This window comes from Trematomus bernacchii, unplaced genomic scaffold, assembly GCF_902827165.1.
Source record: "Trematomus bernacchii unplaced genomic scaffold, fTreBer1.1, whole genome shotgun sequence".
Taxonomy (NCBI): domain Eukaryota; kingdom Metazoa; phylum Chordata; class Actinopteri; order Perciformes; family Nototheniidae; genus Trematomus; species Trematomus bernacchii.
In genome coordinates, this window is record NW_022987564.1 from 14,909,255 (window position 1) to 14,936,407 (window position 27,153).

A 27,153-nucleotide genomic window follows, 5' to 3' on the forward strand; every position below is an offset into this window, starting at 1 on the left:
GTCCCATGAGCAGATCTCCCTGATGAACTAGATGAATAGACAAAGGAAGTGACCACATCGGAGGAGGATAAAGACCATGCAGAAAGATAAACCAACATTACTGATGCATTCATGAAGACCTTTTTAGCTGATGAATCAACAATAAAGTGAAGTCAAACTGCCTTATCATACTGACATTTGCAAAAAGACAACATGATAGTTATATATCCATGTGACATTTAGAACAGAATGTTTGTGAGATTTGTACTCTACTCACCCGGAACACTTTCCTCGAGACGGCATGGACTCATGCTGTGTCTTTCTACTCTCTACACCTTTTAATTCAGGCAGTAATAAAAAAGGAAGGTAAACAATATATAAAAAAAGGCCAGGTGGATATTTTGTTTAATGTAGAACTTCCTGGAGAGCAGAGCGATGCGCACAGCGTGGCCTAGTGGCTCCCCCATGGCGACATACAGGGGCAGGAGGAGGATCTGTATTTTCATTATATTTTTAAATGAACTTTTCTTCAAAACAGTGTGAGCATGACAGGCCTGCATTTCAATCTCTGATAAAGATTTAAAAAAAAATTTTCCTGGCAGGGATAAAAACTTCTAGCCTATAGGCCAACATTAGTTCTATAATGTATTTGCAAGTATTAATACACAAATCATGTGACACAAATCATGTGATTCTTTATAAGAACAAGTACCTTTCCTCCACAAAGTCTGAATTATTATAAGTCTGCCATAATAGATCTTAGTCATACCAACATTTAAAGAAATATGAAGCCTAATTTATCTATCTATCTTTGAAAAAAAAAATCTTGATTGATTGATTGTAGGCCATTTAAATACACAATCATTCTGCACATCAGTGGTTGCAATACTACGCAATAATAAAAGCCCCGCCCTACAAACACACACACACGCACACACGCACACACACACACACACACACACACACACACACACACACACACACACACACACACACACACACACACACACACACACACACACACACACACACACACACACACACACACACACACACACACACACACACACACACACACACACCATGAAAACACTTAATTCATTCCTGATTTCTAATTCCTTTCAGTGAATTTGACACAAAACAAATACTATACAAGTAGAAAACATAGACGGTTGTTTTTAACTGCCCTTTTAACCCAAAGAAAACAAACAGTACATAAAGAGTGGCAAAGCTTACATGATCCAGGTTTCCTTCAAAATACAAACCAGGCTACAAAGGACTGCATTTTTCAGTTATGATTTAAAGAAGCAGGGACTATAAACGGTCAATAAACAAGTCTTCAGTGGAGTATTTAAAGACTGAATTTAATTTGCCTGAATTTCCCTCAGATTGCTGTTTCACATTTAAAAAAACATCCATTAGAATCTCTTTCTCACTCTCTCTCTGACTCAGAGGACACACAGGAGTGTCCAGTAGGGGGAGACACTCCATCACAGACCCTCATATCAGACCCCCACCTGCTGATGTTCCTACATGTGTTCAGACTCCAGGGGGCAGCTGTGTGCACCTGGGGAGGGGGAGGGGGAGGGGGGAGGTGGAGGGGTGATCATCCAGCAGTAGTGCACTCACAGGGGGACCACCTGGGAACTATGGGAGGGTTCCCACTGGGAGGCAGTGGATTGTTTTTCACTACATGTTGGATGATATAACGCAGCGGTTCCTGACCTGCAGATCAGGACACAAGAGGACAGCAAAGCAGTTTTCTTTTAGATGTACCTCTAGGTGTTTACCTAATTTTTTTGTGAACACATTTTCAGATGAAACAAAGCAAAAAATATAATTAATTGTTTTGTTGAACTGGTTGCAACCTGTAGGCTTAATATGCAATAATGTGAGGTTGCGAGGCGACATAGCTTTGTTTAAAGGGATCGCAAGCAAATGTTTTAGAATCACTGATTTAATATCTAAGGATGTTTTTGTTAATAGTTCTGTTATTTTAAGTTCTGGAAGCTTATCCATTATGAATTCCCTTTTCCTTTTTTAAAAGTGGATTTCTTTGGCGAGAGTTTTTTGTCAAATGTGCTTTACATTGAAAAGTTATCAGTGACATTCTCCTGTTATTGTGTTTCTGCCCCTCTGTGAACCATTTTAATTCCCTATGAGTGACCTTATCTTCTTCTATCCAATCTTCTGACAGTGTAACAAAAACATCTTTATTTAATTGTTCCGGCACTTGAAAAATAATAAAAATATGATGTACATTTCTCTGAAATTCACACTGGCATATTTAGTACTGATTGAAAAATTGTGATTAAGAATTGAATTAAAGCTATGTGATCTGGGGTAACTGCTAAAAAACTATAACTCAGAGGGTTGTTTTTAGTAGTTTATTGTAATTTTTTCTTTCTTGCTACTCTATAATTTTAATTCATATATATAAATTGTTACTGATTGTTAATCATTTGTGTATTCTTTACATTTTTCAAATGTCATTTTCACATTATTTTACAACTTGCAATACATTTGAGACAGTTTAAAGCAAAATTTGAAAACAAACTCTATGACTGGCTCAGAATTACTGCTGGGTTTACGTTAAACATGTTTTCCTACATTAGTTTATTCTCATTTCTTCGTTATTGTCTGCACACACTGTTTAAAAATAAGCTAAACTTAACGTCCTTTGCCTAAGTTCACCTCATTCTGCCCTGTAATGAAAGCAGATAGTGCTATTTAATGGATTTATAAACCTTTAATCTTTAACAGTTTTATCTTTCTGTCCCGCTTCACATTAGGATTCCTCAGGAGCCAATCGGAGGTCTGTCTTGTATTTGGATGCCCTTGACATGGAAAAGTTTGGGACTCCCTGCTGAAAGCCGGGGCTTTAGCTGTTGTGGAGCTTTTTGAACACAGATATACATATATACCCTATCATGCTCTCTCTCTCCCCTTCTTGCCTCTGCCTGATGTAGTGTGACAGTGTGTTTGCCCGCAGCACTCTGCTGGCGTGGAAACAATCAGCTTTGACAGAAAGGGGGTGGTGGGGTGGGGAGGATAGAGGGAGGTAGAGGAGTTGGGAGGGATGAAGGGAGGGTGGAGGGATGGAAGGGGGGAGGCTGCGGCCCGGGGCCTGTGTATGATGAACTGGATAGAAAGACCTGTCGTCAGAGGAGAAACACAACACATAGAGGGGGATATATAGACACATATACATATACAGATAGATAGATAGATAGATAGATAGATAGATAGTAAATACAAATATTTACGAATATAAGCTTTATGAAGGCTGTATTGTATTACTTTTGCACAAAGAGTACTTTATTCTTTAAATGAACAACTAAAACAATAGTAACTTTAATTACATTTAAAGCATTTTGTTTTTCAATGAATTTGCTCAAAGTTATTTGCTCTTATTATTAAAAATGTTTTCTGTAAAACACGCAGACATGACAAGTTATATGAAACTATCCTAAACAGTAGGTCACAGATATTTTAAAGCTTGATGGATGGATGTTTTAAGGAAGTGTGCTATTGTTGATCTTTTCTTTATTCTGGTACATTTTGTTGCTGTATGGTGTGTTTTAAAATAATAATTAGTATAGTAAAATATAGTGTTTGGACAAAAACTAATTGTATATAATGTTAAAGACACCCACCCTGAGTTCAAAGGAAAAAACTAAAATGATTAAGGTGTAATTCAAAGAGTACGGAGAAAGTTCCCATATTAATTACACAAAAGTGACATTTACATGTTTAATTAAATGTCTCATTGTACTCAACTGTTAATTATAATTGTTGTATTATTTTGCTCATGCCTGAAGAGACAAGTTATTACATTAAAATAATTAACAGCCTCATCAACAAAAGTTTTATAAAATCAAATTGTTCTTGTCAACCATCATGCTCTAAATTGACTTAATTTGAGCCTAAATTGAAAACCGTGGACAAAAACGACACATTGCTCAAACATTAATTGACAAAGAAGACAAAAACAGGTCAAATCCTCTTTGGAAATGTGAAACTTTATTAACTAAAACACCTAATAATGTATTGTACCAACCTGTTGACTGAAACAGAGAAGCACACTGCGTTTCAGGCCTCCGTGACCCCGGTGTCAGTCACACACTTGACTCTCTCCACTAATTCAGTTAAAGCAATCGGGTCCATTAAAGGGGCCCCTCTCAGGACGCAGCATTTAGTCAGAGTTTGATTCCTGGACTTAAAGCTTGTGTGTGTGAGGAGGAGGGGTGTGTGTTAATGGTTCAGCTGCCTCGTCTGCTATAACCAGCTAATAAATATGAAAACAGCAGGTTAAAACTTTTTTATTCGTCCCGTGCCTGAAAGGATTATACCCTTCTATAGAGTCCCGTGGAAAATCCCCCAAACCTCATAATGCCCAATGTTGTCCCATAAAACTGTGTTGGACAAAAGAAAGAGAAAGGGGGCTTTTTCACGCATAAGGGGTTTTCTCAAGAGCACATTGAGAGGAGCCCCGGCCCGGACCCGCCCATAGATTATCTGGCTGTCGGTGAAAGAGCGGCTGGGAGCGGCAGGTGCGTGTGCCAGGCACGGGGGTCGCGGGGGCCCGATGACCATGCAGAGGGTGGTGGACTATGGAGAATGCTAACGCAGCTGCCGGCAGGAATGTTTGCAGATTGTCACTTCCATTTAACTTGCTCTTTTTCTTTTTGTCTCACCCTTCCTCCCCCTCAGAGATGGAGCACGGTCTCCCCCACTTTCAAGCCGCGGAGAGGGCTAAACGGTGACACCCTGTCCACAAAAGCGACAAGCGGCGCGGGTCGTCCCCGCCTCAGCACCGTGAAATCGTGGATTAAACTGATAAGCAGCCAGAATGATACACATCCCACATTTTTTGAGCGAGTTTTATTGGACTAAGTGAGTGCCAAGTAACTCATGAGGCAGGGTTAACGCACTCTTTAACTCCGTCTCTCTTTGGTCCCCAGAGGCTTCTTTCATACAGGTTATTGGATTGCAGGTTTCTGAAGCGCACGGATCAACATATGGTGTTCTGTAGATGAAGCTGAAGCTCTTTAATAATGCAGCTCATGAATTTATCCCCGCAACTTTGCCAAAAAATTTATCAAATAACAAAGAATGCAAATTGTATAAGCTTTTGTCATGTAGGCCTCTTATGAACGCATCCCCTCTTATCTTAATTTTCATGCATTCAAAGTAAAATCTGTGTATTATTACCAGAATTAATTTATCAGAGAAGATAGTCTTCCCATGTATTGACCCACGCAGGCTGTCTTTGCCTGGAAATGGCCTCTTTGCACCAAACCTTGGTGTCTAATCTCTGTCGTCCAAACTGTGTCCCCTTTCCAAACTGTGGCCTAAGGCTATGTGTGGGTCCGCTGCATAATCCCCCTCAAAACTCTGCAGTCCCTTTTATTCCACTGGGGTTTGGCAAAAGTGCAGCACAACGCGGCTTTTTCACACCATCTTCTCGCAAAAAGGGGATTAATGTCGCCACCATTATGAATAATGAGAATGAATAACAAACAGCCGTCTGTTTATCCCGCATGATTAAATAAAGGAAAGAGTGTCCTTGTGCTTTTTTATTGAACAGTCTTTAGGGTGTTTTTGGAGGTGACAGAATGGGATGAAATGTGTGAGTTAAGTTACCATCTGATGCTTCAGGCCAAAGTACTGCCACTGAATTTATCTCTTAATTAATGTTGAAACAGAGAGCTTTAGCTTTTGTATGTTTTGTATGCATAGAAGACAACACAAGATCAGATTGATTCCACAGAAATGGAACCATGGTGTTAATATGTGCTCATGAAAAAATGAATAGACATTAATATATCAATGTGTATATTTGAGTACTTTAAGCACTCTGTTTAGAAATACAGTTTACACAAAGAGATAACTAAATTATACAAAAGGGGAAAACACAAAAATATATTCTCTTTTTCTTTGGGTTTCTGAAAGAGGTGTAGGCAATAGTGACCTTAGTGTTTCTGAAAGAAAATACTGCATTGTTCATGAGACAACATAAGCTCTTAGGAGAATTAAGACAGTCAGTCAGTGTGACCAAAACAACTTGTAATAATGAAAACTTGTGATCATCTTAAAATGAGACTATAACAATAAGACATTCTTCCTTTCACAAAAGTCTAATTAATTCTAACCAATACATTTAGGAGGTTTCCTGCAACAGCCTTTACCAGTCCAGTATGACCAATTGATTGTTATCTTTTGTTAGCTCATTTCAGCTATTGTTATCTTTTGTTAGCTAACTTTAGATATTGTTAGCTTATGCTAGCTATTGTTATATTTTCTTAGTTAATTTTTGCTATTGTTATCTTTTATTAGCTCATTTGAGCTATTGTTAGCTATTGTTATTTTATGTTAGCTGTTAGCTTTTGTTAGCTTCAATTCACTGGCTTTGTGACTTTTCTCTACCATTAAAGTACATAGACTTATACACTGTGTATATTTAAGCATTGATATACTGGCGTCAATGTGCGAGTGATATTGCGCCTAGCAGAAAAGTTTTGGTTTTCAACATAATGCGTCCTCTGCATTTTGGCCTTAACATTTCTCTTCCACACATCAGTTTTGCCCATTTTCTGTCATCACACACACCGGATTACAAGGGCCAACATGTACAGCAATACTGTAGAAACCATGTATTTTATGTATCACAGAATCATTCCTAATGCGACCAAATCAACATAAATAACAAAGAATTTAGAATTGAATGGCACCTTTTGGTCTTAAAGGTGGGGTAGGTAATTTTGGAGAAACCGGCTCGAGATCGCTAGAATTTGAAAATACACAACCGGAAAAAAATCTGCCACTTCCTTACAGAGCCCCTCCTCCAACACACACGAACGCGCACATGACCAATGAGGGCACGAGATACATTTGTGCCCCGATGGAAGGCTGACAGGCAGGTAGGCCATCCAGTTATTTTAGCCGGGCTGGCTAAAATGATTGGTCGTGCTTTTTACAGTATTACGGCTTCCACAGATGACATTTTTTGTCAAAGCACTTAAGATATTCATTGCTATCGGGATGTTAAGAGCATTCCATGGAATATAACAAAAAGTGTATCTCGAGCCGGTTTCTCAAACTTACCTACCCCACCTTTAAGTGTTGACTGAAGGGTTTTCAATGGATTATAACTCAGTCCACAGCTGCCAAAATGGATTATTGACCCAGCAACAAGAGTAGCCTTGTGATGACAATATGTGCAACATCGCTCATAGTAGACTTTTGGGACAAAGTGATGATTACAGCCAAATTAATTTTCTGTCCACCTTTAAACTCCACTACTTAATAGCCTATGTTCCAACATGCACTGGATCAAAACTCACATTAGGTAATGTAAATGAGCTACACTGCTTTAACAGAAATATGTATCTGATGGTCAATGTGATGAAATCCCATATGAAAGTGAGCAATAATGACACTCGTGGACCTCAGTGATGACAACAAGTGCCATGTATGTCTCCTTAAAGTGTTTTTTATGTATCATGACCTAAACCTTCCTCCTCTTTGCATTTTCTCCTTCTTTATCAGTATTCACAGAGTTTGCACCCACTGCTGCCAAAACGGACAATGCAGCTCGGAACGGGGATATGAAAATGAAATATGAAACAGTAGTGTGATAAACTGGTAGATAATCATCTTTTCATTAAACTTTCATCCCTAGTGACTTAAATATTCAAGAGCCCAATTACAGAGCTTGTATCTCTCTCTCTATGTCTCTCTCACTCTCGCTTTTCTTAACAAGAGCAGTCAGGGGGAGAGAGGAGGGTGAGTGGCTTAGGGGGTGAGTGAGAGCATCATTATGGAGCGGTCACACGGAGGGTGGGGGGGGAGAGAAAGAGATGACCCGTCGTCCCTCATCGAGGACGGGGAGCAGCAGGCCTGATGCTACTGTCCAAACACACCGGAATGGGAAGAAAGAGGGAAATAGAGATGAAGAGAGACAGACAGGCAGCAGATAGACATGTTAGCAGAGTGCAGCCATGCAGGTCTGACTGATGGAGGGAGGCTGATGGTAGGAGACAGAAAGAAGAGACAGAAACAGACAGAAGAGCTGAGAGGAGTATAGATTTTCCAAGCAGATAGTGGAAAGATGTGTGCATCCTGATGAGTGCCACAAACAGGGCACATGACTCTCTCTTGTCTGCCTGTTTCTGTGTGTGTGTGTGTGTGTGTGTGTGTGTGTGTGTGTGTGTGTGTGTGTGTGTGTGTGTGTGTGTGTGTGAAAGTGTGTGTCAGTGTATTAGCAGTCAGAGCACTGAAGCCCACGGGCGATTCCTGTGTGTGCTTGCGATAAAGGGAAAAAAGGGAGGAAGTATAACGGAGGGGGGAAGCGGGGCGTGGAGGAGGGGGTGAGAGGAGAGATGAGGAAGTTGGTTGGGGGGGTGGGGGGCAGTGTGTATGTGGGGGGTGGGGGGCAGTATGCATGGAGCAAAAAGAGGGAGAAAAAAAAGAAAGGAGAGAGGGAGGAAAGAGCATCCAGCAGAGCAGGGAGCTTCCTCTGTGCTGTCAAAGCCTCTGGATCATGTCCCCATTGGTCTCTCTCTCTCACACACACACACACACACACACACACACACACACACACACACACACACACACACACACACACACACACACACACACACACACACACACACACACACACACACACACACACACACACACACACGTTCCCTCACCCAATTGCTCCCTTCTCCCTCAAACCAACCTCCCTCCCTCCCTCCCCTCTCATGAAAAGAGTGTCTTGGCAGGGTAATTAAGAATGGCCTCTAAACACAGGAGAATGGCAAGAACGCTCCAGATGAAAGTAAATGATTAAAATAATTACAGGCTGAGAGCTGACGAGCCGGAGTGTGGGGTGGCCGCCGGACATTTGTCGGTAATTAGATAATTAATCTGAATGCAAATGATGAGCCCTAACGAAGCAGTCAAGCTGAACCAGCGACAACTGCCGTGAGTGAAATGTAGGGAGGGAGGAAGGGGGGGAGAGAGGGAAAAAAAGCAAGAGGGGAGAGGGTAAAAAAAACACATGAATATGAGTGTAAAAGACCCAACCTCCCCTAAAAAGATCTACATGAACAGACTCAAACCCAAGCAACAGCAGCATTGTAAATCAATAACTGTTTCTGGCAGTGGCAGCTCCAAAACACTCTACTTTCAGTCATAGTGACAAGCAGACATGAATACCTTGTTAAAAATATGCAGAAAAAAGAGGCAAGCCACCATGTGTTGTGCTCTGCAAAAAAAAGTTGAAATATGTCTCGTCTCCCAGGCAGCTGAAATGCCAAATGAAGGGTAAGAACATGAAATGGCACCTGAGGAAGAAAACAGAGCAGGCTTTGCACACCCTAAAATGCGTGAGCAAATTGTTGATTTACTCACTCGCTGCTACACACTCATTATAAGTCTCTTTTGCTCACACACACACAAATACTATCAGCATGTGTACGTGCTTTCAGCAGATGTAAACAACCAACTTCATAGTTTATAACGTTTTTTTTCAAGGTTGGTATAACAGGTGAAGATATAACTTGTCAGCATCCTAAAACTACGCTGGGTGACTTCTTTACATGTATATAAAGATCTTTTGGTTTTATTTATTGTGTATGTGGCAGTACTGGCGTTGTTTTAATTGGGTGCTGTTAAAACAACTAAGGGTTGAATAAAAGCTGGAATAAAGAGCATCTGGGAAATACACTTCAACACCAGTATGGATCAAGTGGCTCCCAAAACGTTCAAAAAAGATTGAATGAAATAATAAAATGTCTAAATATATTTTTTGAATAGTAAATGGAAGAGCATTTGTTTACTTCGGCTTTTAAGTACTGCTAGATTTACTGAGTTATATTACAAATACCAAGACAATACTAAATCACTGGAATTTCAAATGTCTTTACTTACAAGATATTCCCCATGCACATTTATGAATACAAATTGAAAAAATGTTGCATTCAAAGCCCAGCAGTAGTTGTTTCTGTCCCTTAATAAGATCCATAATGTCTAAGATAAAACTGTCATAAAATATTATTATTACAACATCAAGAAACCCTACTTTAAATAGAAATTATACATTTTTGTGATGTTGAAATTGCAAGAGCCATGATGACCCTTTGGTTTTATGAATGAAAGTTGGACCTGTATGAATCCATTCAGCTTATCTGAGAGGATGCTGCAGTTAGAGGCAGACATGACAGTTGATCACTCCCCCTCGTTAGAGCACATTATGCAACACAACCATTTACACCTTTAAGAGACTCTAGAGGAAAATGTTTTACCTGTCCACCATTCTCATTAAATCCAGACAGATCGCACAGACTGCCTCATTATAATCACTGGAGACCAGTGCTGCGTATAGGAATGTGTTGTTAGCATAAACTCTATATATAAAGGTTGAGACAGAAGCTTGTTAGGGCCCTGCGCAGGTTAACCTCATCACTAACAAGTGCCATCACTCTCCCTCACAGCTCCAACAGTCACTTTTTAAAGCTCAGAACACTTTTAATTATATTAATGTGTTTTGTATGACAGTCTCTTAACTGCAGTCATGTTTCAATATGTAAAGGACTGTGTTGTTTGTTCAAAGCCTGTGCTCTGCAAATTGGTTTTTCGTTTTATTAAATTTGAACTATTACTAAAAAAAAACACCTCAAAATGTATTGTTAAGGCAGAAGACACATATTTATTTAAAATAGACAGTATTGTTGCTGAAGGACCCTCTAAATCAGGGGATTTGATTTGTTGACATTTTATTTACAGGCAAGCAAAAATAAATATAGATTTCTTATATTTAAGAAAGGTCAGATGTATTTCTACTGGTATAAAAACATCCCTTTATAGCTTTCGGACCCTATCATTACTCAAAATAATGTTTAAAAGTTTCAAAACTACAGCTACCACATGGGATAACTATCCGTATTAAACTGTTGAATATTTTTCCAATTTTAGTTATTCGCTCCATCAATAAGTTTGGTATTCAAAATACAATTAAAACGTTTAAAACAATTTAAAATTAAATACATTTGTTTTTGTTTATGTTGGACCTTAAACATGACAGATAGAAGATATTTAAATCACAGTAAAGAAATCTGTATAATGTTTAAAAAAACAACAAAGAACAGGTTTAAGGGTTTACTTGTCTGCCTACTGATACATAGAACATGTCCCAAATAAACACAATGAGAGCATTTAACTGAACAACTCAAAAGAATGTACATGATATAAAGCTAGAAATATACAAAAACATGTAAGTGTGAATATCAGTGTTGTCCTCTCAGAAGCATGTTTTCCAGCATGTCTGCTAGAACATAGCATGCTATAACAAATTCCTTCAGTCTTTCAGTCACATTATTTACTCCACAAGCAACTCAAACTCCTCTGCCTTTTCAAACTCTTCGTTCATCTGGGCCGCCAGTGCCTCCATCTCTGTGGTGCCGATCTGCTGGACCTTATTCCTCCTTCTCTTCTGCTTCACCACAACTACTCCGGGGATGTTTAGGTCCATCTCAGGTATGGCTGATCCACAGTCCTCCGCCTCAAGCAGAGACGTGAATGAGTTCAGCCCAGACAAGGATCCAGAAAGCTCCAGACCTGCCTTCGGCCTCTCGACTCTCCGGATCACCTGTGGGGTGTTCATGTTCTGAAAGCCGAACATGTTCTCCTTGCAGTCGGGGCTGTTTATGGACTGGTCGCTGAGCCTGCTGTAGGAGCGGCGCACCTTCTGCGACCACACAGCGTCCCCTGGTTCCACTGTCGGGGGCTGGGGTTGAGAAGGGCCCGGCGGTGAGGAGGGGAGTATCGGGGAGAGGATAACGGCCTTCAGCTTCTTCTTCTTCGCCGAAGAGGAGCCCCCACGGCCTGGGACAGGATCCGGGGTGGAGACCTTCGGCTTATTCTGCTGGGCTGGCGTGTTTTCCTTGTTTTGCTCCGACGGAGCGACTGTTTTTCTGGGTGCTATTTTCCTCACAGTAATGGAGCGTTTAGCAGCAAACGCCATTTTGTTGTCAGGTTTAACCTGGATATTAGCCGGAGGAGAGCTCAACCGCGGTGACCGTCTTCTCTGCGAGTCGTTCATGGGTTTTAACTCAGCCATTATGTTTTTGGGCTTCCCCTCGTTCATACTGACCGTATCCTGGCGATATAACCGAGTATGTTTAGATGAGTTCTACACTGTAGAGTAATATCGCCACAAGGCTGTTACAAACAACAGCAGTCCGCTCAAATTGCCCGCCCGAGTCGCGTTGAAAGGACGTAGTCGCGGTTTCCGGTGACGACAACATCCCGCGCCACCTATCTCAAACTTTTGCTGTGTAATCTGGACAGTCGAGGCTAAAAGGAACTTGTGTGCTATTTCTATAATATTTAGGAATACTTCACGTCTTACCTGTTATACAAAATGGAATATTTAGTCGGGATACAGGGACCGGATTTCGTCCTGGTTGCCGCCGATAATGTTGCAGCCAGCAGTATCCTTCAGATGAAACACGGTATGACAACGCGTTAGCTTAGCATTAGCCATTATGTCGGTTGATTTTGCTATAACCTGCTAACAACACCTGTTTTTATAGTTCTTGTTCACACTTAAACCCGTTTCTGTTACTGACAGAGCATGCTTAAATAATTCCAATATCACGTTATATTGGTGTGTAATATATACATTATTCTAATATCACATAATTTACTCATATTCCGAATTGAATTTAAGCTAACAAAGCTAACCCTAGCTAACGTTACGTTAAAGTCGCGGATAATCTTACATATTCTGTTTGTACACAATTTCTTTCCATTACTCACATTTGCATGTGTGTAGGGGCAGAATAATGATTATGTACTGCACAGAGTTACATATATTTTACGTCTTTTAAATAAATAAAGAAGTTCGCCAGGTTAGCACTAGCTGCCAAGTCAGGCTTCTGACAGTGAAAGTGAAAGAGCTTACTGATTTCAAGTTACTCACTCTGGGAGTCGCTTAATGGCCAATTTCTGAAACCCTACAATCTATTTATGTTTCAGGGGATATATTTTTCACAGCCTATACACATACATATTTAGATACTACACCAAAACTTAATGTATTCAATAATCGCATGTCATGTCAGCCAAACAGAGTGTGCAGGGCTGCTGAAGTAACACAACTGTTGTTGTATGTCTGACTAGATAAAAGTAATATTTATGTGATAGTGTTTTGGGGGTAAGGGGTTGATCAGAGTAATTTGATATTGTGCTAGGCGTGTTATGACTCTGAGATTTACATCTGAATAACTGGGTATAGGAAGGCAGAACGCACAGGATAAATAAATTGTGGGTTTTTTGTGTTGCTTTTCAGACCAAGACAAGATGTTCAAACTAAGTGAGAAAATCTTGCTGCTGTGTGTTGGAGAAGCGGGAGACACGGCACAGTTTGCAGAGTACATTCAGAAGAACCTTCAGCTCTACAAAATGAGGAATGGTAAGGACCCCATGGCTGTTAATTCAGCTGTGAAACATTCATTCCTTTTTCTCGAAAGTGTCCTTTATCTCTAGATGTTGGCAAAGTTGCCATATTGGAAGGCAAATTGTATATGCCAGAGAAGAAGTGACCAGAAATGTTGTGTCTAATATTTTGTCTATTGTTTTTCTCAGGTTATGAACTCAGTCCATCAGCCGCCGCTAACTTCACAAGAAAGAATCTGGCAGACTACCTTAGAAGCAGGGTAACTATTATTATACACACTACTAATACAACACAATCAACACAGCTTATACAATTGTTTTTAATGTTCTGTTGGTTGAAATATAACAGCTACATATAATTTGCCAATTCAGATGAGTGTCTTATGACAAAACAATTTAAACTCTGTAGAGTGTAGGCCATATAATCCAGTTAGCTGTGTATGTCCACACAAACTGTAGGGATTTACAGGGTGCGTACGGGTGCTGGAAATCCTTGAAAATGCTTGAAATTGTACGAGGTGTTTTCAAGGTTTGAAAAGTGCTTGAATTTTGGGAATGGTGCTTGAATTTGGGATAAAGTGCTTGAAATTGTAAATGATTTACCTCGCTTTTTAGATTAAAAGAAAATAAAGAAGTCGGAGCGCGCTTAATTGCTTCGCTTTTACATAAAACAGCTCCGCTCCGGCCTTCCCGCGCAATGCGCGTGACCGGCAAGTGTTTTTGTTATGTGTGTGACCTGGGCATTCTGATGAGAGTGATAGATGACAGTATGCCAGGAGGTTGCCGTTTCAACGAGCGTTGGCTAGCAGAAGACAAATACAAGCCATGGCTAAGACGAGGGTCAAGCGAAGCCCAAGAGTAGCCTCCTGCAAAGTGTGCAACAATAACGATGCGAGAGTCTGCGCTGACGAGCCACACACCACACGAAAGGTACGCCGTAGTAGAGTATTTTAGATTAGGCTATCGTTGCATGTAAAATACATGACACTTTTCTCTGTGCGCGGCAAAACAAGCTCGCCAAAATGGCTTCACTAGTCTGGCAGTATTTTAAGTGTCCGAAAATGACAATAAAATAGCGGTATGCAACGTGTGTGTGAAGCAGAAATCCTGCAGCTCCACCCGCTGTGACGGACCGGTGAGCGGAGCAAAACACACATTAAGAGTTAGACCTAACACACTTAGCTATTTTATCTACCTCTGGAACAAGCTAAACTAGTTATAAATATATTTATTCTTCACTGTCGGGTCGCTCATTACTGGATCAGTGAGCTGCAGGAGATACTGACAGGCTGTCAGGAGAGAGAGAGAGGGGGAGAGAGGAAAAGAGAGCGATATCGGTATCGGCCGATACTGATTCCGGCGATCGGCTCTAAAATTGGCGATCGGAGCATCCCTAATAATTGTATATGATATGTTTTATAATGATTGATCATGAAAGTGTTCTCAAAGCTGGTAAAGGTGCAGCTAGTTTGAATGACTTTGTATACTACAGAGTAGCTTGTGAATTTACTCCAGGTGGAACTAAAGTCTGATTTAACACTTGATTATATTTCACATCATTCATCCACATCTGTAAAGTAACTAAAGGTATTAAATACATGTAGTGGAGTCAAAGTACACCATTTACCTCTGACTTGTGTTTACTGCCAACCTAAAAGTACCTCAAAAATAGTAATCAATAATATATTGAAAAGTTATTTGGCTGATTGTTTTATATTGGCTCAGCCAGGTTATATGGGATGCTCAGTCTACGTACAGATGGGTCACTCATTTTGAAATATTAAACTTAGTTTTCTTTTCTAACATTTTTAATTTTTCATCCTCATGTAGAATGCTATTATGAAACACACATTTGGTTGTTTATAGCATAAAGACCATCTGATTTAATGTGAGGTAGGGAAATAATCATTTGAGTATAAGTATGTGTATATAAATATGTAATTTACAACAGCTGTAAGATGCTTGAAAAGCTTGAAAATGCACCTTGAAAATGCTTGAAAACTGCTTGAATTTGACTTTGGAAAAGGTGTAAGAACCCTGGATTTAGCTGTTGTGGGTTTGTAAGGAAAAATGTGTAAACAATCAAACTTTTATAGCCAAAGCATTAAAAAGACCACATATCAAAGTGAAGAAAACTGCATTATGGTGTGTGTTACCTGACATATCCATTACAAATGTATCCCATTTCTTTTATTGATGTGTTGATTTGAAATTGTTGTCTGAAATAATGTGTTTCTGTTGGCACTGGTAGTTTCTAAATCCGATGGTCTTTTACTCTCAGCCCATTAAACAGCCATCAGCTTCCTAAAGCTGTGGTAGTAACTTTGATCTCTTTGAAATGTTTCCGTAGGGAAGATTTTGTTTGTTTTACAGTTTGATGAGAGATATGACAATAATCATAACCATAGTATGGAGCACATATCTTGTTTGAACCTCATTTCTGCACACTTTAGCATCAAGAGAAGATTTCTTCTGGTTGATCCACTTCAGGTCCTCACAGCAACTAGCCAATACAATTATAGTAGGGGGGTTTTGATAAAGAATAAAATCGCTTTGATAGTCAATCAGTTCCTATGCATGTATTTTCTTATTTAACAAGATAATCTCCACAATTTAACACACTTTTTAACAGAATAAGTTAATAATAATGCGTTTATTTTATATAGGCGCCTTTCAAAGCTCTCAAGGTCGCCGTACAAACACATAAAAAACAAGATACACAATACATAACACCAGCATAAGAGACATAAACAAGACAATGCAGTATATAAATCAATCAAATAAATAAAAACAGAGGATGTGTGATGGATAATGATCAGGGTGGATATGAGAGTGTGAAGAGATGTGTTTTGAGACGTGATTTGAAAATGGGGAGAGAGTCAGTATTGCGGATGTCAGGTGGGAGAGAGTTCCAGAGGCGGGGTGCAGAGCGGCTGAAGGCTCTAGACCCCATGGTGGTTAAACGGAAGGGGGGTGCAGTGAGGTGGAGGGAAGCAGAAGACCTGAGAGTGCGGATGGGTGTGTTGATGTGCAGGAGGTCGGAGAGGTACAGAGGAGTAACCCGTTTCTCAAAGTTCCCACCGGCCAAAAGGGTTTTCTAGATATGATAGAGCAACCAGCTAATTAATTCACCATATTTTGTTCTACTGTAATATACAATTAGTTTTTATTATACTGACTGATATGATTGTGTGAAATTCCAAAGAGGGAACTTTTGGATTTTAGCCCTTGGAGACCATTTACATAACAAAGAAACGCCATAATAGAGAACCGCAGTGACGTGTCCTAAAACCCGGAAGTAAGTTAGCATTTCTACCACTTCCGGTTCCTTCGACAAAAAGCAAAGCAATTTCTCCATAGGATTTTGGAAAATAGCTGGAAATAAGGTCTGTGGTTGACACAAATTGAAGAGACAGATCACGTTTTGTTCTACGACATTAAATACATCAGCAGTGACCCCACTGGTGATTTTTGAAGAGTTTACGTGTCTGAAAAACGATGGTTGTTAACAAGTGGCTGAATAGGACTACAGAAGTTGTCGAGGCCGTTTTACGTCATTACACCGAACACGTAAAACACTCCCGCTAAGTTTGTTTGCCCTGTTCTGCTTGAAAGCAAGTGCCTGCGCTCTTGCAAACTGTTAAAACAAATGCTTCAACTTGTACCATTTTGAATCTGTAGTTTTTAATATCGATCTTAAGTTGGCGTGACGTTGAAGCAGCGACCCTGCTGTAGTTCGTTTATAGCATAACGTTAGCATTTTGCTTCTGGCGACTAGATTTATGATTTAGAAAATTATAAAAGTAGGGTAGACATGTGGATATTATCCGGCTGAACAAAACGTGATCCGTCTCTTAAATGTGTGTCTATACCACAGACCTTATTTCGAGCTATTTTCCAAAATCCTATGGAGAAATTGCATTGGTTTTTGACGAAGGAACCGGAAGGAGTTTACTTCCGGGTTTTAGGACGCGTCACTGCAGTTCTCTATAAGCCCTTCTTTAAAAATATTTTTCAAACCATTGCAAAAACATTTAACATCTGTATCTTGTATATGTCCTCAGTTAACAAAACAGTATCTTATGAATCCTCTGTACTAGTCAATTAAGCATATTCATTATGCAGTAATTAGTGAACAAACTTATACATATTTTAATTTCTATTTCTACTTAATTACAATCCTCTGTTTGCATTTGCAATCTAATTTAGCTGCAGGGAACCAATGATCTAATCACAAATTAATTTATATACAAAAGTAATACTCACTTCACTCAAATGACAGCGACGGTAACATATGTGGAAGGTTTACTGATCCTAATCAAAGATGGAATTATCGATTTTTGGCTAAAACAAGAAACTCGGCACTCGAACACAACAGCGGCCATTCCTCTCTTAATGTCATCTCTAACATGACACTGCTGGGATGTAGTATTGGAGACGTTCTACTGGGAATTATGTCTCCCTTGTAATTAAAGCCCCTGTTTGTGCCCTTATCAGCTTGAGAACCAGTAGCATTTTGACAGAGCAGGTACATTTGTCAGCTTGTTGTGAGTGGTGACGGAGGTTTCTCCCTTTGAGACTTAATGAAACCACCTGAGCCTGCAGGAGTCTCTCACCATTACCCTCCAGTTTCCCAGGGTATATTCATATCAAACACTACCATTGCTTTGACCTTAAACACTTCAATACCCAAATCTGTCAAAAAATCTGTAAGAACAGAATTTTGCCTTTTTATTATTTAAGCCTTAGCTTAGTTTTCCAAAAGGAAAATAAACCAGAAACCATTAATCTTCAGTGCTTAAGGCCTGCGAGTCATGTAGAAGCAAAATACACTTTTATACCACAAACTACAGGGCAATAACTTGTTTTTATGTACATTTATACTATAAATTTAAACAAACTGTAAGACTTACAGTAGTTAATTTATCACTCAGAACTATAGGTTAAGTTTTAAAGGTCGGTTGATTTTCCATTACACCCCCATTTGCGCGAGTATTGAACATATCCATCAAGTACTGATTGTTTCTCTGTTAGGCAACTTTTTCTTCTTCTTTTTTAAAAGTGAAATGCATTCAGTTTATCCAAACTAATCTCACTAAAGTGCCTCATAGGGTTTTATGTTCTGTACAACAAACACAACCCTTGATGCTTAGAGGGAAACAAAAAACTAGAACAAAATATGCCAAACTGCTTAACACATCAAGGGTAAAGAACTTTAAAACAGTACATATTAGATTAAAGAGGAAGTAAAAGCATTTAAGAATGTCATTCAATACTCTATTTAAAAAAAGTAGTGAAGTTTGATACCCAGCCCTAGTAACACATATTATGCAGACTTGTTAGCACAAAGTGCCGCTTGTAAAACATTAGGATACCCTTTTCTATCAATTATTTAGATGTTCTACTGATCAGAATAAAGCCACATATATGACCTTTTGCACATAAGACTGAAAGCTGCACATTGTCACATTTAGGAAGCATTAACAGGCCAGTAATAAAAACAACTTCAAGTTTCTATCTCCGCTTCTTTCTATTTAGCTGTAAGCAGTTATTGCGGGTGTGTTTTGCGTCTTAGTTCCCAGAGATCCAAACAATGTCAACAATTGGGATTTTCCCCAGGAATGTCGCCAAAGACACTCAGTTCGTAAAACGACAAATGCAATGGCTTTCATCATTGGGCTGCTTCATCAGTCGGTCATAAATACGCACTATCATTGTGCGATAGATGATGACTCAACAGGCATTCATTAAAGGAAAATCTTTAAGAATATTACTTCGACTCCTTTTTTCAATTATTTCCATATTTTTCTTCTCATGGCCGTATCAAATGATCAACTAATGATCTTTAGCCCTGCCTATTCTACATTTGCTTTTACCTTGCAGCACTTACGTTACTGTTTGTGTACGTAATGACATATGTGCGTTGAGATGTCACGCCCATTGCTCTCGTCAGCTCCGCTTCTCGTATCCTGGCATCGTAACTCTTGCACTAATTTGTTAAGAGTAGTGCAGCCGCTGCCTGTCACAATAGCAGAAGGGTGAAAATAATTACAAAAAACAATTAGTGTGGCAGAGGAGGGAATGTGGGACACATCGAACGGGGGATAGGGGTAGAGCAGGAGCAGGAGGAGGGGGAGGAGGAGCGGGGGTCCCAGGGGGAAACAGCCAGGCCCAGTAGACAACAGCACACAGACCGGAGTGTGAGAACGAGTAGGAGTCAACATACACACAGAAATACAAGATGCAGGAGGGACCTATAGGATCGTTTTTATTCTGTCAAGGTTGCTCATGTTGTGGAGGATAACATTTATATTCATGTCTTGCCATAAGCTGCGAGTGTATCGTTATTTTTCGTGCCTCACGGTTATGAATTTGGTTTTTATGAGTGCAGGATTTACTAATGCTGCGTTCTCAGGAGTGCTCAGAAACTGAAGCAGTAGCAGTTTCTCCGCTGCTTCCCACACCTTCCTCCAGCTATGCTCTCCTCACATTCATCAACCTCCAGAGTACACAGACATTTGCAAATTATGTTGTATAAACAGTTTTTTTTGTAATGGTTTTTTTCCCCCCAGAACATCTTGAGTATGTGGAATAGTTAATGTGTGGTGTCCATTTGAATGTGAACATCTTTTAACATCAACTACAAGTAACACTTCTTTTACAAACGTGCAGAAGATCGAAAATGACCTGATTTTGTGTCTTATTTTGGTCGATAATGATTCCCTTTGAAGAAGTGTTAAACAAACAATTTCTACAATCACTCACAACTCTTATTTTCTCATAGATCAATCTATTCTCTTTCACATTCATATATTTATACCGTTAGATCTACAAAGTAGAAAAAATATATTTGTATTCAACCCTGAACTCCAAATATATTCAGTGATCAGCGTCACACCCTGACGTTTAGGAAGTAAATCATTCATTACTTGACACACTTGTTAAAATATGTCAGTTGTTTATACCATTTTTAGCTTTACACAATTTCTTTAAATGTAGGATAATAATATGTTTTACAGAACTTTCTACATCTATCAATACTTTGGTCAATTGAAGAAAAACTAAGTCTTACGTTATGGTGTTTGCTTTAAGGAAACACAACTTCCAAAATTGATTAAAGACAAATATATAAAGTTGTTGGATCCCAAACAAAACATTTCTAAAACATGTTCGGCATACATTAAGCCAATTAGTTGACTAAAGCAACATTTCATGTAAATGTTGGTATACACCGCCTGTAGTCCAAGACAATGCTCAGTCGCTGTCTGGGGAACTGGCTGCATATGTTGGACTTTATTTTAATTAATCTGATTAAATCATTCCAGATTCAAGTTGAGGCCAGACAGAAAGGAAAGATAATGATCTGCTTTTTGTATCAAATCTTTTTTTTTTCTACCATCCTTAAATCATCTTTCAAACAAAAAAAAAATCCTCATGTGATCCCACTGGCACATCCAGAGCCTTAGGTTAAAAACCACTGGCTGATAAATTAATCGGTGGTATATTGTTCATTCTGATGGCCTTATTCCTGCAGGATAAATTACAGACGAGTCCTTTAGTCTGAGAGATGTCATACCCCAGTGGCTGCAGACCTCCGGGAGGTGTAGTTAGCTAAAGTCAGCAGAGCATGTCGGCGCAGAGTAAGCGAAACCCCGTTCACATACGGCCGTGTGCTTACCAGCCGCCCGTCCACAAAAACAACTCCGCTAACCTCTGGAGTACTGCTCTCACTCAAGCTTTAGAGAGGAGACGAGAAGAAAAAAACCGGTAAGCAGAATCACCTGAGGCCTCGACTCTGCTGCCTGCGTATCGGTAATGATACACATGAAATTCACTGCAGAGCAAAACAACAACTGCTAAAGTTTTAAGGGCATTGAAACTCAGCATCTGCTCTGCCTCTATTGGTTTTAGCTTCCTGTCTGATGTGCTGCAATATTTGCCAAAGAATTGCAGATTGAAGAGGTGTGCAGATTAAATTGATATTGAATTGACGAATGTAAGACGTCTGAGACATGAGGTAAATAGATACAGGAAGTGGAGGCAGACAGGTTATAAATATCACTTCGATTTTCTTTTATTACATTTTTGTTTTACATATGTTTTGTGATATGAAGCCAAAAAACAAAAGCTATTTATTTTCAGATTTTCAATAGCCGCAGCAACAGTTAGCCTCTGAGTGCTGGTGGTCTACAGCTGGCCCCATATGGGTTTGTAAAATATTTTGTAGCAGGGGCGGGCACACAATGGTTACAAATAATTACTAGTGCCATATTGCGTACAGCTCCCCTGCTCCTGCACAGATGAACAATTAATACAGCAGATTGAGAGAAATGCCAATAAAGAGAACATGCCCCGGGGCAGGGTGCAAAAATAGGGGGAGAGGGAGGCAGTGGGAGGAAGGAACGGAGGGAGGGAGTGCTGGAACGTGGCAGCAGAGAGTTTGGGGATCAGTTTGCGATGATTTTTAGCGGCCTGACCTTAATTTGTGTAACAGCTAAAGCTCTTTTATAAAAATTGCTCAGAGTCTTACATTCATAATGTGTTTAAGGGAGAGATCGTCAATTTTCCTATTTTGTGTTGCGTTTGTTAAGAGAATCAATCGCACTCGTGTTCTCACACTGAATATGAAGCTACTTCTAGATGCCCGTTAGCTTAGCACAAAGACTAGAAACCGCTAGCTTGGCTCTTTCCAACGATAACTTGACAAAGCTCTCAAATTAAGAGTTCAACGTTTTAAAAATAATAATCCTGTAAGTCAGTGTACAACTGTGATTGAACATTTGATTGATTTGACAATTCGTTTTTGCCATTTTTAAAGCTTAAATTGTAATACTTTTTGTGTTTTGGGAAAATGTAGCTGCCATTTTTCACAAATAATGATGAAAATATTTGTTAGTTGCCGGCCTAATTACAACAATAATTTATCATTGTTGTTACTAACTTAAAAGCTACACTTGGTGGTTTATGGTAGTTTGAATTATCTCTCGGCTAGTTTTTTGTAAACCAGGCTAGCAGTTTCATTCAATTTCCAGTCTTTGTGCTAAGCTAAGCTCGTGCTAGCTGCGGCTTCATTTTGATCGTACTTGAAGGTGGTATCAATCTCATCAAGAATGAAAATAAAAGAATATTTTTAGAAAAATCCCTAAAAACAATTGGAGGTGGTTAGTGTCTGCTGAAGGCATCAGAAAAAACACACAGTTAAAGCTTTTGTTTCAACGGTCTCCTTGTTTGGCTGAGAAACAAACGGCAGCAGGGGTGGGGTGGGGGTTAAAACATATGATGTGTATTGTTTGTATGTGAACATGGGTGTGAGTTCAGGTGGCTGGGTTAACAAGGTGCCTGCTTCCCTCCTAGGTGACATGGGAAGGGAAGGTTATTTTGATGCCAAGTCCGTATTATTGTTACATTGTAACCAGCGAGACAGGTGTCTGGTGGGTGGGGGTGACACCACTGGGGCGTTCACATGCTCACGGAGGAGTTAAAGCACACACACACACACACACGTAGATATCCAACCTGAGAATCACGCCTGTTGTGCACACTAACAAACACACTCTCTCACATGTGTGCGTTCATCGTTAACACACAGACTAAAGCCTGCTCCACAGGGAGCATAACGATCATCATTGCCCTTGTGGCAAACACAGCTAACACACAAGTCACAGAAATAAGCAGGCTGCTCAGAGATAAATTGAAATGAGAGGGCAGGTGCGCAGATCACAACTCGCCTGGCGTCGTATGAATCACATTTGCCTCACTGCAGGATAGAAAATGCAGTATTATATTGTATTCTTCTTGCATTTCAACCCGACACAGCGCACTGCTTCTGACTCAGTCAAACATGTAGGCCATAAGTTGTTTTGAAATCTGCAAAAACTGTCTAGCTTTTAAAGGGATTTTTTTTAAATGAGGAACAGTAGCTTGCAACAACGAAGAGAGAAAATTAGTGTTTTGGAGGAAGAGAACGGAGAAGAGGCTGGAAGCGTAAAAGATGTAATTTAATAAGAGAGGAAGGGGGGAGGGAGGAAGGGGGCAAGAGAAACGACTTTAGAAGTTTTTAATGAGCCCTGGCACTACTCCAGGGCACAGGGTGAAGACGGCAGAGAGGGGAGGAGGGAGGGAGGTAAAGAAGGGATGAAGAGGGAGGGAGGGCGCGATGGAGGAGCAACAGGGGTGCTGACTCCCAGCAGATGTCACACTGCCGGTGACACCCTGATTTCCCCCCTCCTCTCCAACACACTCACCTCCTCTGTCCTGTGACGCCCTTTCACCTTCCCTAACCCTCCAACTCTCCCCGGCTACCCTCCCTGAGATCTCTCTCTCTGTTCTGGGTGCTGTGTTAAAGTTGCCGCCGTGAGAGTCACTTCATTCAGAGCCAGAAAGTCTGAGTTAAATAATAATCGCAATTAGTGCAGAAAGAAGTTGTGCTTTTCAAGTTGTAAGATGTCTCGATCGCGTGATCTGGTTCCTGAAACCTACTGATGGTAATGTTGGCGCCTCTAATTGGAGAGAAGAACTATTCATATGCAATATCGTGCAACATGACGATAAAATACACGCAGCATATACTCATGTTTACATATCCAGGCAGTTGCCAGCTGTTAAGCTTTCTGTAACGCTTTCTCTGGCGTAGTCTCCATACTGAGGAAGTGCCGTAGAGATACGTCTGGCTTTGCAACATGTATGTGGAAGCACATTTTCTCTATTCAATCTATGCAAAGTTACCGGAAGAAGGGAATCTGAGCCGGGTTTCGCATAATGTGGAAGTTATAAGTGTTCAATTTGCCTTAAATTGAGAGACGCTGCATCGCAAAAGCCTATCAGTCCTAAGATGCTCCTGAAATCGTTAAATCAGAAATGAAGGGAGAAAAAACCAACTGTGTGCACCCTTATGTCGCTGTGACATGCCTCATTTTTATGGAGTGTTATACAGGCATCCCTTTTGATTTGTTAATTGCTATTAAAGGGCCCTATTATGCTAATTGAAAGGTTGATATTTGTAATTTGTGCCTCTACTGGGACATGTTTACACACTTTAATGTTCAGAAAAGCTCTTTTTTTTTTTTCATACTGCCTGTGCTGCAGCACCTCTTTTCACCCTCTGTCTGAAACCAGAGCCCAGTCTGCTCTGATTGGTTAGCTGGCCGGCTATGCTGTGACTGATCAACCACTTAGGCTAAGGGGAGGGACATATCAATGTGTCACATTGTACATGCGCCCTAGCCAATTGAAGTGTGAGTGTTAGATTGTGACATCACTATGTTACGGGAGTAAACAAACTGCTGTAGTAAAGCGGATCAATAGCATAAAGAAACAACGTTTGTTTCTACATGTTAGTCCCTCGTCCTCTCAGCCTCCCAAGAGTCTGAATTAACACGAATGATCCCAAAGGCCAGACTCCATATTTGGTGTGAACAGCATTACACCTTGTTAAATCCCTGGATCCTAACCCTCCTCTCTGCCTTCAGACTCCTTACCATGTGAACCTGTTGCTGGCGGGCTACGATGAGACGGACGGCCCCGGTCTCTACTACATGGACTACCTGTCCTCCCTGTCCAAGGCCCCCTTCGCTGCCCACGGCTACGGAGCCTTCCTCACTCTCTCCATCCTTGACCAGCACTACAAACCAGGTCAGTGATGCCTCATGCATGATGTCTTTCTCTTTATCGCTCCTGTGAGACGAGAGAGAAATAAAGGAAATGATTCAGGACTGTAGTGGATTCACACTCTAGCCCCGGTACAGACTTGCATCACTGTAAGGGCTCTTTTCAAATGTAATCATTGAACCTAAATGCAAAGAGTAGTACGATTTGTATGTTTATGCCATGGCAGTATGAAGTGAAAATATCCCTGTTGAATCTGTAAAACTGGCATCAAATATTATTTTGCTTGATTTCTTAACTATTAAAGAAGTGTTTCCTCTTTGTTTTAATATGATAATAATATGTTTGTGTGTTCTAGATCTGACCCGAGAGGAGGCCGTGGATCTGCTGAAGAAGTGCATTGAGGAAGTGAGTTCAATACATTTAACTTATTCTGTCATTTCGTATTAATAGGAATTACAAGCACCTTATTAAACTATTATGATGTTGTTTAGCCTCTGCTAAACTTAGCTCTGCAAAAAAGTGACGTCTACAGGACCTCTGATTTGGCTCACATGGATGAGCCTCAAAAGCAAGATGTAGAAAACACAACATGATATTACATAACAATTGTATATCATATTTAGAATAACTAATTTTCCTCTATGTTTGGGATACTAACTAGCTTGCCATTGTAAATGACTATATTATCTAACATTACAAATCCATCAATGCCAGATCCATGTCACCTAGTTAAGTTACAGCTATGCGGCTAATTATTGCTTAGCTTGAGTTACAGTTAGCTAATCCCCTTGCCTTGCATCGCTCTTGGCTAGTAAAAAGGGAATGTTATTCACATTTACTTTGTACCGAAGCGTCATTTATATATTTATACATGTTAATGTATATAAACGTACATAGGTTCAGTAATGGCAGTATCCCACTTTGTTTATCATCCTGATTTTACATCCATTCTGCTTATTCGTGCCTCATCTTAATATTTCTCGTGTGTTTCCCCCCCCCCCCCCCCCCCCCCTCCAGCTGAGGAAGCGCTTCATCCTGAACCTTCCCTCCTTCACTGTCCGTTTGATTGACAAGGAGGGCATCCATGACCTGGAGAAGCTCTGCTCTGGCGCCAAGTGACCGCTCACTGCTTAACAACCGACCCTCACGCCCTCGTTTCTTTCCCTTTTTTTTGTACCATTGACCTCCTTGCTCTTTCTGTTCCAATAAAAAGTGACACACAGTTGAGATACAAGCTCTTTGTCCCTGTGGTGCTTTCTCGTTGCTCTCTAGTCTACTCATCTGCACATGGAAAGAGAACAGCCTTCTGGCTGTGTACTTTTGCACTTGTACTCAGTGAGTGTGCGTGTGCAATGTACACAGCTCGTGCTTGTACACGTGTAATAAAACAAACATGCACATATGATGTTACTTAAAAAAGGGAAAAGTAGATTTCTGATCAAATGTGTTCTGCAAATGAACAAACTACATGGTATTAATTGTTAAAGTAAAACCAAAGATATTTATTAGTTTCAAGCTAAGGCCTACTTTATTTATCCCTGCAGGGGAAATTCAATGTACAAACTATGTGATATAGTTTAATTAGGTATCTAAGAAATGGATGATATCTATTAAAACAAGGTATTTGTTAACATGAAACCCTGATATTATTGAAATCTATATATCCATGTAGTTAATTGAATGATCTCCAAAATATGACCTGAAATAGAGCTTTATCAAACCTCTGATGCAGTCGGTAAACAACCTGCACAGAGTTGGCATCAGATGCAGAACTAATGCTTCAGCTTAAGTGGTACAGGTGTTCTGATACTGATTCGCCTGAGCAGGGTTAAAAGTAAATCCAAGTTGAAATACTGTATGTGCTGTTATTGGTGCAGCCTCTGGTTATTTCACCACCAATACACTGAATTATGAAATATGAACCAAAGTGAATTATTATGTGCCAAAGACATCATCAGATATCCATTCTATCAACACTGCATTTTGAATAGGCCAACAAGCAGAAGATACAGATCAATCCAAGTGTTTGTGTTTTACTGCTGTTATTAAGGTGTAATCAAGGTCTGCTTTTCATGGGGATATTAATCACACCTCGCAGTCTTCATCAGCAGATGT

At 40.1% G+C, this 27,153-nt stretch overlaps 2 protein-coding genes across 2 annotated transcripts; one reads left to right on the forward strand and one right to left on the reverse strand.

Annotated features, from left to right (window-relative positions):
- Positions 1-10,656: 10,656 nt before the first annotated feature.
- On the reverse strand, positions 10,657-12,297 carry cdca5 (cell division cycle associated 5). The gene has a single exon (XM_034125139.1). The coding sequence runs from the start codon at positions 12,116-12,118 to the stop codon at positions 11,351-11,353; it is 768 nt and encodes a 255-aa protein (XP_033981030.1). The 5' UTR covers positions 12,119-12,297; the 3' UTR covers positions 10,657-11,350.
- Positions 12,245-26,272, forward strand: psmb2 (proteasome 20S subunit beta 2). The gene is made up of 6 exons (XM_034125141.1): positions 12,245-12,485; positions 13,325-13,447; positions 13,621-13,691; positions 24,900-25,062; positions 25,394-25,443; positions 26,056-26,272. Exons 1-6 carry the CDS (start codon positions 12,395-12,397, stop codon positions 26,155-26,157), a joined length of 600 nt encoding a protein of 199 aa, XP_033981032.1. The 5' UTR covers positions 12,245-12,394; the 3' UTR covers positions 26,158-26,272.
- Positions 26,273-27,153: the final 881 nt, after the last annotated feature.

Coding starts and splice junctions, on each gene's coding strand:
- cdca5 (XM_034125139.1), bottom strand. CDS start 12,118: ATGAACGAGGGGAAGCCCAAAAACATAATGGCTGAGTTAAAACCCATG.
- psmb2 (XM_034125141.1), top strand. CDS start 12,395: ATGGAATATTTAGTCGGGATACAGGGACCGGATTTCGTCCTGGTTGCC. Junction 12,486..13,324: donor TATCCTTCAGATGAAACACG/GTATGACAACGC, acceptor GTTGCTTTTCAG/ACCAAGACAAGATGTTCAAA. Junction 13,692..24,899: donor CAGACTACCTTAGAAGCAGG/GTAACTATTATT, acceptor CTCTGCCTTCAG/ACTCCTTACCATGTGAACCT.